The 12,473-nt window shown below is 40.3% G+C and overlaps 1 protein-coding gene across 6 annotated transcripts in view; it reads right to left on the bottom strand.

Annotated features, from left to right (window-relative positions):
- The window catches only part of ntm (neurotrimin), a 419,652-nt gene that overhangs the window by 46,842 nt on the left and 360,337 nt on the right, over positions 1–12,473 (bottom strand). For all 6 annotated transcript variants that reach the window (XM_071461187.1, XM_071461184.1, XM_071461186.1 and 3 more), the window contains one exon: positions 11,953–12,185. In XM_071461187.1, the coding sequence (XP_071317288.1) occupies positions 11,953–12,185 (233 nt within the window). The remainder of the gene's footprint in view (positions 1–11,952; positions 12,186–12,473) is intronic.

Raw genomic sequence — 12,473 nt, forward strand, 5'->3', positions numbered from 1 at the left:
TGCTGCAGCTGAAGCAGCAGGGGAGGGTCAGGAAGAGATAACAGTCAATGAAGAGAGAGATGTAGGAGACGAGGAGGAGGAGGGGGAGGAGGACAGCAGGCAAGATGCTGCTGTGGGAGATGCAGCCAGGGCAGAAGCAGGAGGAGAGACTGACAGCAAAAAGAGCAGTATGAGGGGCACGATTTGGAAACAATTTGCAGCTAAATTCTTCAAAACCAAACGTTTCCTTTGCCTGTGCATCTTTATTTTGTTTACGCCAACAAATTACCTCCTGTACTGGGCAGTGAGTTCCTCTTCATTTCTCACTAAAATGTCTGTGCATATAACAGGTGCACAGAGATCTGTTGCTGTGTGTGTGTATGTGTGTGTGTGTGTGTGTGTGTGTGTGTGTGTGTGTGTGTATGTGTGTGTGTATTGAGCCATCAGATTGGTTTTGTCTGGCTTCAATTTCCTATAAAGCTTGTTAAATTTCCTTTTAATAGAGGTGTAACCTCACAGTGTCCGTGAGAAAGAACTGCAGCTCTTCAAAGACTGCCCCAAGTCAACTAGCAGCTTATTGTAAGAATATATTTCATCCACCATGGGGGTGGTACAATCTTATACCTCTTGTCAAAGCAATTTTAATTCATTCCGATTTTAATGCAACAATTTTTCATGAAAACAATAAAACCTACAATGAAATGCAGTTGTTTTAACAAAGGACAAATGTCTTCTCATGAATAGACAGATGAAAGTACAACCTGTGTTGATGGGACATTCTTAGGCTGAGTAATGTAAATAAAAAATGTAAACATAGAAAATAGAAAAATATTACTGGATTTTTATAACTCAAATTATTGTTCTTTGTCTTACTTTGATTTGGGGTCAGAAGGTCAGTGGGCAGTTCCACTGTCGACATCTTGGCAGTGCCTGACCCCACTTAACTCCTGGCTAATACCAAAAATGGGAAAAGAGGAGGGGCGTATGTGGAGCTGTAAGTCACTGATGTAAGTATGTAAGTATGTGTACCGTGTCTATGTGTTCAACCATTACTCTGTTAGGCATCAGAGGAGTGGCACAAATTGCAGCTACTGGACACTAAGGCTTTTGAAGTACCTCAGAATGCTCCAGCTTGTGTGTCACAGTCACTGCTGCTCAAACCAGCAGCCAAACTACAACAGCTAACTCTGAGGCCCTGTTATCATACTGCATAGTGTACTAGGCAAAGGGGTGTTTGGTCCTGAATGCACTTCAAATTTCAAACTTTGATAGAATTACCTCTTCTACATTATCCCATCATATTCTGCATGGGAAGCAGTAATCACTGCATGATATATGACCACCACCAAATGGGAGACAGCCAAATGTATCAAGTGGCTGGTATTTGAGCTTCTAGCAAGTTTCATGAGGACTGGGTTGAGACCAGAGCAGAACTAAAAGGATACAGGGCACTGGATTTCTATCTTCCAAGAGGCCAGAAACATATCTCTCCTTTTCTGCTCGATGTGTAGGTAGGCAGTCATTACCTCTACGTTATCATTTCCATAGCTAAACCATGGGCCCTGTTCTACACCTGGTGCAAAGTGCAACATAAGCATCTTAGTTTCAGACCAACGCAGTTGTCATTTTCCCATCTAGCACTCATGTTATTTAAAAAGCAAATACACTTGCATCTGAATGCAACTGACCAACAAAAACCTGGTCTTAAGTCAGTGGTGCAGTATTCCACTGTTATTTTAATAACGTATTATCAAGAGAGTGATATGCGTCTACATAGGCGGGCGCACAGATTGCATACATGCCTTTTATGCACAAGCAGAGCGTGCAACAGTGTTTCCCATTCATCACATCAAATTGGTGCTACTGCAATTTCATAATGAACCAAAAATTAATTTACACATTTGATGATATATCATAAAAGATGTGACCCTCACTGTCGTAACCTTTTGGCAAAGCTGTTTGCAGCGCATCGATTCCCTTAACCCCCTTTTCTTGCCTGCATGCGTGTGTCAGGACCGGGCTCACTGGCCAGTCACAATATGTAATCAGCTCACCACTAATAGGATCTAATTCTGTGTGAATCCTTGTGCTATTGTAACAGCATTCCACCAAGGTGCAAGCACCCCAGGCTTTGAAAGGCAGTGGGAGATCTGCACTCTGATTGGTTTATTGAATGTTTCACCCAAAACACTCCCTCGATTAATTAAGAGCACTTGGTACAACCCTTTTGAACCATGCGCCTGGTGCAACGACTGTTTTTTCACCGTTAAAACAGCACACTTGATATTGACACCCCCTGAATGTACTTGTGCTTTGGACAAGTTCAAATAGAGCACGACATCCTATTATTAAAGACTTAGCAAATGATTTCCATTGGCTTTTAGGAAGTGAACTCAATGCAGAGTATATAGTCCCTGAAAATCATTGTTGTTTTTGTGTGTGTGTGTGTGTGTGTGTCTAAAACCTGGAGTGATAAAGAGAAACCACAGCTCTTAATGTAGTGCTTCGCCCTCCCACTGTGAGGATTTGTCAGAGACACACTCACTTTCTGTATTGTTATACATTAGTCACTAAAGTACTCAGTGCATCTCGAGTACTCTGAAATATTCATGGGACATTTTCGTTATCCTATAAGGCAAAACAGACAAACAAACAGCTACTGTGTTGTAGACGATAGCTCCCCTCTGTCATCTGTGTTGGGAGGTATGAGTTGATCAGGAGCTGTGTCAAGTGAGTTTCCCTACAGGGACTGACTGAGCGTCACACATGAACTATACACTGTCCACATGGATCAGAGTCTTTCCTAACAGCACAGAGAGGACATTTTGCGTTGTGATTTCCCAGGGTTAATGAGCATACTGCAGCTGGGGTGGATGAAGGGAGGATTCAGCAGTGCCACAGACTAACATCTTTCTCATTATTTCACACTACACCCGATGCAGAATCCTCTGAATGGACACAGGGAGGCGATTTGTCGCGTTGTGTCACTTTTAACAGTGGCTGGCTCGTCCACTCAAGCATACAAATTCACACAGCGATGACAATTATGTCACAATTTATCTTCATGAAGCTGTCAAGAGAGTTTGCATTAAACATGGGAAGAATATTTCAGTGACAGAAAACAATATGAAGGCTTTTGCTTAACTCACTGGTCCTATTAGTTTGGTTAAAAAAATTTAAAAAAGGAGATAAGTGGAGATGGGTGATTTAAGAGACATGCAAACTTGGATTTAATTCTAACGCAGGTTTAAGAGTGAACAAATTAAATAAAACTGCCTAATGTCTGTGCCTCTTTGGTTGGCAATAAAAGGGTGATTCTATTGTGATCCCCACTTTGGCTTTTCTTTGGTGCCTTAAAACATGAACTTGTTGTGGTCACATCTATGTGCACCACTGAAAATAATTTAAGTTTTTACAAACTCTATATCTCTAGATATTCTGTGAGATAGGCAATTGGTTGCTTGCATGGCAATAAGTAATGTAAGATTGTGTGATTACAACCAAAACATATTTGATTTTACAGATAGCAAACCTGCAGACATCAGGATATAGAGCCAGCGCAATCTGAGGAGATGATCTGCAATGACAGAGCCATGAAAATGAAAATGACCTTAACATTATCTTGTCTGAGAGGCAAAAACAATGATGGTGCATGAAAGGCAATGAAAAATACACTTAAAATACACACGCATGAATACTTTGACCTGTTTGGTTTGTGTTACATAAAAAAAAAAAAAGAAAAATCAGGAAGCACTGGAAGCTGTGGTTATATCAACCAAATTTCATTGGAATCCATCCAATGTTTGTTGAGGGACTTCTGTCTGGACCAAAGTGACAAAGAGACTGATTGATGAGCTGCAGACCATCACTACCACTACTAGAGCCACGCCCACAGAGTGGCTGAAGAAGGTTTGCTCATAAACATTTCAAGCCATTGGGTATTTTGCAGTTTAAAACAGCTGAATGAAGATATATGTACACCGATCAGCCACAGTGTTAAAACCACTGACAGCTGAAGTGAATAACATTGATTATCTCGTTACTATGGCACCTGTCATATCAGGCAGCAGGTGAACAGTTGCTTCAGAATCACTTTCTTGTCAATAACAGGATGGCAGACACATTTTATGGCTCTGTCAAAACTAAACAAAATTTTCTTCACTGACAAAAAATTGATTATTTACATTTAGTAATCAGAGCATTCACAATATTCACTGCAGGGGAAGGCAGGTAGAAAAAGCTGTTTATGACTCTCTCTCGCTCTCTTTCTCTCTCGTTCTCCCCTTCACTTCTTTGTTATAGCCAATGTGACAGTGACATCTTCTGTCAACAAACAGCGCTTCAATGACAGCCAGTTAAATGAACTGTGTTTGCGCACTGGTGTTGCAAGCATCAGTTATATGCTGGTGTGACCACGGGTGAAACTATGGAAGGGCAGTAAACTTAAAATTTTATATTTATTTAAGTGCAAATAATAATAATAATAATAACATATTAATGAGAAAACAAGCAAAATATCGTCTTGACATTGGCAAAGGCATAAGCTATCTGCGATCGCTCTCATGGCTGTCCATCACCGAGATCATCATTCATTGGCACAAACTCAGCGTAAGGATCTGACCAACTTTGACAAGGTCAAAATTGCTGAACTTGCGCCGCAGTAGATACAGTATATAGACTCTATATAAAGTGGATGGGAGAGTGTTGTTTGGTAGAGAATGGCAGCAGCAGCAGCAGCAACAGCAATGCATACAGCAACTCCACACATTGTGACTGACCTTTACTGTTAAAGTATTCCTCAGCTGCCTCAATGAACTCACTTTCTTTCTGCATTCTCTCCTGCTTTTTGCTGTCACCACGGCAACAGTGAGTTAAGATCATATTCAAGTTTTGGGTTTGAACTTATTTATTGCAAATAGTGGGCAGATGTTTTGAAGAGATCATGCGCACATGGCGGGGGTGAAAGTAGTCCTCCAACATGAACAACCATACCAGTCGTTTTCCCCACACTCTGCTATGATCCATAAAAGGCCATAAAAATCCATAAAAGACCACATGTGTATGAGGCTTTGTAGGCTTCTCCTGAAGCACAGCTGGACAGTGCGAGTGTTTCACTAGCATTTGCAACTAAGAATAGATATGCCCAATGTGTAAAATGTGTTTAGGAGTTTGTGTGCATCACAAAAGTAAGGCCGAGCTGCCAAAACATTGATAAAACAATAACAATAAGAATAACGCAGTCACTGCACTGGACCATTGCTGTTGACTGAAATAAAAAAAAAATAAAAAATCCACTTTGGTTAAACGCGGCTGGCTGAGCTCAAAGACAATCAACTCAGTCAGTAACTTGATGACAGGCCTATATTAAACCTGGCTGTTGTCGGTTTGTGTGCTCTCTGCAGGCTGCGGTCAGTACTTGTCAATGATCATCATAAAGGTGTCATAAGAGATCATAAAACACAAAAATAACTGAAAAGCATTTTTTAAAAAGTGTGTTTTTAAGAGTCATTTAAAAGATGAGACCTGATCTCCTCAGGGTGGTCACCTCCATGTATTTATCTGGAGTGGGGAACAACAAAGAACGATGTATCCAAGAATTTCAGGGAATGGAAAGGGACATGACACAATAAGAGATCTGATAAATAATTTGGGGTAAGGGCTCTTAGGGCTTTGTAACTAATTAATAACATCTTAAAATCAATTCTAAAATGACAGGTAGGCAGTGTAAGGAAGCCAGGATCATGTTTCATAGACCCAGTTACAATCCTGGCTGCAGAGGTATGGATGAGGAGGCAGGAGAGGGATTCCTTTATTGATGCCAGAGGACAAGGAAATAACAATAATCTAATCAACAAGACGTGGATAACAGTTTTCAGATTGTTGGTAGAAGTAATTGGTCTGAGATGCTTCTGAGCCAATGGAAGCTGGATTGAAGCATGGTGTTAACATGTTTGTCAAAGGTGAGATTTTGACACCAAGAGGTCTGAGTTATTGAATGAGACATTAAACCAAGATCGTTTGATGATTGTGTATTTGCACTCCATATCCTGACCTATGATTAATTGTCTATGTCATGTCAGCATGTAGCTGCAGGAAACTCGTGAAGGCAGTTCAGCAGATTGACAGTGTTCTGATGGTTGTTTGCAGGTTCACAGCTTAGATAGATCTGAGCACTGTCTCTAACAATGGAAACTGATATTATGTCTAAAAGAGGAGAGGATCCAGCAACGAGCCTAGGAGCATCCCACAGTGAACACCTGCTACAGCTGATCTGGTATTAGTGATACCAATGCAAAAACACCTGTGTTTTAGGTAGGACATAAACCATTGCAGAGCAGCGCCATCAATACCCACCCAGGTTGCTGGACAGTTGAAGAGTATATCATAGTCTATGGTATCCAATGTTGCACTTAGATCTAGGATTCATGGCCAGCATCAGATGATAATAACGAGGCATTGAAACCTTAGCCACCAGTCTAACCTAGCTAAGCAAGCAGCAGTCGAGGAAGTTCATTCAACAACATCCAGCTGACAGCTCCTATAACTTAAGACCCAGAAGTAAGACGATTACAATCTTTTACCTTGTTCAAATGTGTAGTTAAAACAGGCATCTTACTAACGCAGCTTAAAATGAAGCTTAAAGCAAAGTATTACTACAGATTATTATGCTTTAAATTCTAGTGATTTTTTTGTTCACTTAACTTTGCAAAACAACCCTGGATCATTTACAAACGGTCCAGAATGCTTTTGTAAATCTTTAGATCAAGTCTTCAACAAATAGCCTCATGTGACTCATTACACTGTCTCTCCATCAAGTTCACTATCCAATTCAAAATTTATAGAGCTCTGCATGATCGAAACTGTTGCAATAATTTATCACCAGTACATCTCTAAGGTCCTCTGATTGGTTCCAGACTCAAAATAAAGCAGACTACGTCTTTGGAGTCATGGCAGATACTGAACTGTGGAACTCCCTCCCATTGGACTCAAGAGTGCACACTGTGGAGATGTTTAAAAAGCAGCTAAGACTTGCTATTTTTCATCTCTTTTATCTTTTGTTGCAAAGCATGGTATGCTATCTCATCTAGACAGGCGCTATACAAAATAAATATGTATTTACCGACTGATCATCCAGTCTATGAACAAGCCTGACTTGAGGTTTGTAGGTGGGTAAGAACAGCTGAGAAGTCACCAGTTTCATTTATCAGATGTTTTCTTTTCTTTTTATGCATTTTACACAAACAAATTTAAGAGAAGAAAAGAGGAAACATTCATGAATAAGGCTTACTGTTACTGTTTGTGTAACAGTATGGGGAGACTTTGACTAGATGAACTGATGGGCTTTTATTGTTTACTTGCACAAAATCTAGGGACTGATAATCTGACACTGCTGTTTGGCATTGGATCCAATAGTTCCAGGGACTGACTGCTCATCAAGACCCTCTGATCAAATATTCCAAAAGAGAGGGAGGAGAGCCATTTCTATATAATGGGCTCATTTTAAAAGCGTAAACCTCCTTCACAAAACTTGACATCACTGCGCTCATGAAGACAGTTTCACTGAACATTTCATTAGAGCTGCTGGTTAATTTACACTCTGTAACAGGAAGATAACCTTAGAGCACTGACAGCATGATGTGCTTATGGCTTTAAATAACTATGCATACATAAATACGGTAATCTGCTTAGCGTCTGAAACAATTAAAGTGCCCTGTATATACAAGCCTTTATAATAAAAAAGAAAGATCAAGTGACTATGACTGTGACTGTCTTGTTCTGTCAATTCTGATAAATTACCAAGTGAAAAATGACAATCTGATGACACCACAGTGTGTTTACATTAACAACATTAATTCTCAACTTCTCAGTAGCATGTAGATAAGTCTTGAAAGAATATAGCTGCAAAGAAAACTTTAATGAATTCCCTCTGAGTTTGTTTTATTGGATAGAATCCCAGCTGAATGACTGATGTCACACCAATAACATCTGATCAATCACTGAGACTGATGGCATTCCAGACAGATTTTCAGATTAAATATATGAAGTGGCACTTCAAATGCCATCATCCACAGAGACAGACTCCCATTCAGGGAGGCGTTTGTACATAGTGTGGCAGATGTCACTTCAGAGACCACTGTAGGTGAAGACATTTGGTTCCTCAGTTTCCAGCTTTAGCTTTCAAAACAAGGTGTTACAATAGTCTAATCAACTACTGTTGACTTCTAATGAAGGCGTGGGTAGCAGCTGCGTGATTTGATTTGATTTGATTTGATCTGTTTGCAGACATAAAACATTAAAAATGCATGCAATTTCTCTTTTTTTATGTGCAGGTGAGGTAAGAAACCCTTCTAGGGCTTATGTTAAAACTCCCCCTGAACATAAAAATGGGGGAAAAAAAGGGGGCATAGCTTTTAGGGCAGAGTTAAGATAGACAGAGAGAAAATCTAAAATGGCCTGGACAAAATGACTGGTACCCATTAGAAGTGATTATAAATTGGATTTTAGTGATATTTCCAGCAGACGGATGTCTTCAATCTTTTTAGAATCATTTTAAAATATGAAACTCATTGTGGTCTTAGGTATCATCACCACACTGAACATGGACAAGAGAAAGAAAAGGAGAGTCTGAGGAGATTAGGATGAAAATAATAATAATAAATAATAATAATAAGCAAAGTCGAGGTAAAGGCTACAAGCAGCTTCATGTTCCTGTGACCACAGCTGCTAATATTTTTAAGAAGTTTAAGGTCCATGGGATGACAGCCAATCTCCCTTGAACAGAAGGATAGTTTGAAAGGTGGTAAAGGAACCAAGGAAACCTTTGAAAGTGATACAGGCTGACCTCCAAGATCAAAGCACAACGTCCAGTCCAGTCACACCACACAGTGCTTTCTGACAAAAAGGTGGCACTGCGCTAAATACCCCAAAATTCAGATATGCAGTTGCCCATATATTTCAAACTATGCCTCATTTATGATGAAATCTGGACTGGACATACTCTGATCACGACATTGTAGGATGTCATATCAAAAAAAATCTCTGGATATGCTCCAGATTCTTGCAAGAACCTAAAAAGATTATCTCCCGGTTCTTGGGGTTTTGGCGCAGCATGGGCTCGATGGGAGAAGACCCAGGAAGAGCCCACTTCAGAAAGAGAATTGTAAAAAAAAAAACCTGACTGGAGTTTGGGAAAATGCACGTGAAGAAGCAGCCATACTTTTGGGAACATGTCCTGCAAACTGATAAAACTAAATTAGAGCTATAAGGTAAGTCACATCGGCTCTATGTTCACAGAAGAAGAAAGTAAGATTTCCCTGCTGTGAAACCTGGAGGGGGCTCAGTTATGTTATGGGGCTGCTTTGCTGGCACAGGGAGCCTTGAGTCTGTGGTGGGCACAATTAAATCTGAATATTTTTAAGGCACTCTGGAGTGAAACACATTGCCCACTGTCAGTGAGCTTTGTCTCAGTCACAGGTCATGGCTCCTCCAGCAGGGTAATGACCCAAAGCATACATCTGAGAGCAGCCAAGAATAGATGAGAAGAAAACATTGGATCCTTCTGAAGTGGGCTGCTGTGAGTCCTGATCTTAATCCGACTGAACATCCATGCAAAGAGCTGAAACTCACAGCTGGGAGTGGAGCTGTTTTCTCTGGAGGAGTGGAGCAAATAGCAGCTGAGACGTGTAGAGGTGCTTGCAGTGATTGCCGCACAAGGGTGTGCTAGGCCTACAAAACAATAGGTTAAGGGTCCCAGTATTTCTGTCCATGCCATATACTGCATGTCACATTGGAAATCAAAAGCAACATGTATATTTAATATATATAATATAGTAATAAAATGATCTAGTCTATTAAATATACAGGAGACTAGAGAACAGTGGATGCCAATCACCTGTGTCAGTTTTGAGGGTACCATCTGGAACAGCCCCCCACCAGAGAATTTCCTTGTCGACTGGTAGTAGTTAGTTCAAGCCATTAGTTGACTATTCGCTGCACATTTATTATATTGAGTGAATCATTTAAATACATATTTGGGCTGAGAAAGAACTTGAATGTTGAATGAATGATGTTGGACGTTACTTCATGTTGATGCCACTTACATGTTTCAAATGATAAGCAATGTTTCAGGTTGACAAATGGCAGGTGAATGTTTGCCTGCCGAGCCTGCATGTTGCCTCATTGGGGTGGTCCTGTAGCCACTGGAAAATGAAAATGATCCCTCACTTTGGATTTCCAGCACAACATGCTGGTATGTGATTACTCTGTGCCCCAGGAGTTGTTTCAGTACCCCACTTGTCACACGTGTGTGTTAGTAAAAATAAAGAAGTTGTTCCTGCAGTTCAGTGTACTACATCTCTATGTCCCATTTATTATTCTATTACTGAATATGCCCAGTTAGTTTAGACGCTCAGTTACATTACTGTTTAATAAGTGCAGGTACCAGCCATGGAAATGATGTCTGTCTTTAGCTTTTCTCCCTTACAATCAACCAACCATTCAAAACTTGGTTGATTGGGACTCTTGTCATCCACTAACATTTGGTCGATTATAAGAGCGCAGCCCTACTACTAACACCTTTGGCCATGTCTGGATGTTTATTTCAAGATAATAATTTGTGTGCAGAAGATGGAAAAAAAAAAGTTTGGGGGCTCTGTAAGTGATGGTTCTCAAAAGAAGAAGGAGCTATTAGACTATCTTTAGCCTGAACATAATGTTAGTCACCCTCTCTAATGAAGAGGAAGGTGGAGCTGGTGGTTAAAGGAATCTTAGTGTTGAACTGTAGTGACCCCAGTGTCCACATCAGTCAAAGTGCTCCTCAGCAAGATCATGTGCATCTGCTCGCTCCTGCCCCTGTGACCTGCTTGTTAGCTACACTGAATATGTATGTGTGACTTCAAGGAATAGACACAGTAAGTAAGTAGACACTGCAGTGGAATTAAGATGCATTTAGTATGTCATTTATACATATATATATATATATGTATAGGGCAGTCATTTCTAACTGTGTAAAAGTTTAGCGTTACATGTGTTACCATCCTTAAAACTTTCATTAATTCATTAAAAAAATCATTTGCTTCAAGAGGAGAATTTTCAGACTTCATTTGAGTCCATTTAATGGTGATCGTTGGCCTTAAAATTTCAGTGGTATTGGTTTGCTCTGACTCTTTTCTGTGTCATAAATGTTGTGTTATTATTGTTTGGCATCAGGCTGAAGAGGAAAAGTGAGAATAGAAGATATCCAAACATGGCCAATAATATCTGGTTCTCTCTCTGTTGTGAACTCGGGGTTGGCATCTTATGAGCAGCACTTCATGCTGCACGGCTCATCTGCATATTAAATCGGTTGCATCTAACTTTTTTTAAAACTTGCAGTGCACCTCACTGCGCTGCATCTCTACGAGGACACCATTACAACTCCACACATCATTTTAGCCAAAGCATCTTAACATCTGGTATTCCCCATTAACCTCACCTAATGCAGTGAACGAAGAACACACTCCCTCCCTCCCTCTCCTTGAGCAAGGCATTTAGCCCCTAATTGCTCCAGTGGAGCAATGAATGAGGAAATGAGATTCAAGAACGGGAGCACATGTCTGTTTTTACTCTCTGGTTTGTTCACTCATGCCCTCATGTGCTGGTGCACAGGAATAACACAACCATCAATCACACAGTGTAAGTCATAGGCACTGTGTGACATAAACCAACCACTACCTCAGTGTGATCTGGGTAATTGTGCACCAGAAAACTGGCATGTTCATTATAGGCTTTGGATGTGCCTGACAAAAACCATGTTTCTTTTTTCACAATGTTACATCTGACACATGCCAAGCTGATTCTATAGAAAATCCAAGATACAGATTTATAACTGGCCACAGGTTAAAAGAAACAGTTTTATAGAAATTCACAGAGAAATTAATTCAAGGATCTTATTACAACAGCAGCAGCAGTAGCGGTAGTACATTTATGTGTTACCTTGGACAAGGATGTGAACTGAGGTGGTTCTTGGTCGACTGCTTGTCTGGACTGCACACACATACTGCCCCTCATCTGTCATGTCCACGTTTTCAATCTTGATGGTAAACTCCTCTTGATTAAGGGTCACCAGACTCACTCGGGGATCCACCGACCATTTGTCTTCACCAGCGTACAGTATACTTGACCGGTTAAGCCATGCTGTGTGTGTGACAACATCCCCCTGTGCACACCTGTAAAGGAATAAAAATAACGTTGAAAACCAGGTTTTTTCTTAAGTGGACTTGAGGTTTTTTTAAAGGTCCCATATTTTACACTTTTCCAGTGTTTTATTTGAAGCTTTGATATCCATAAGAAGATAAATTTGTGGTTTAAAGAACCAAAAACCATCTCAGTGTAGTTTTACATCTCCTCTCTCAGGCTTCTCTCTGGAGTTCTAGCATAGAGGTTGGTCAGGTTATAATATTCAGATTGTGTTGAAATTGTTTCAGAGATTTGTAGATTAAGCTTTGGCGGCTGCA

Source organism: Trachinotus anak, unplaced genomic scaffold, assembly GCF_046630095.1.
Source record: "Trachinotus anak isolate AG129_WGS33_773 ecotype Australia unplaced genomic scaffold, CSIRO_AGI_Tana_v1 ptg000024l, whole genome shotgun sequence".
Taxonomy (NCBI): Eukaryota; Metazoa; Chordata; class Actinopteri; order Carangiformes; family Carangidae; genus Trachinotus; species Trachinotus anak.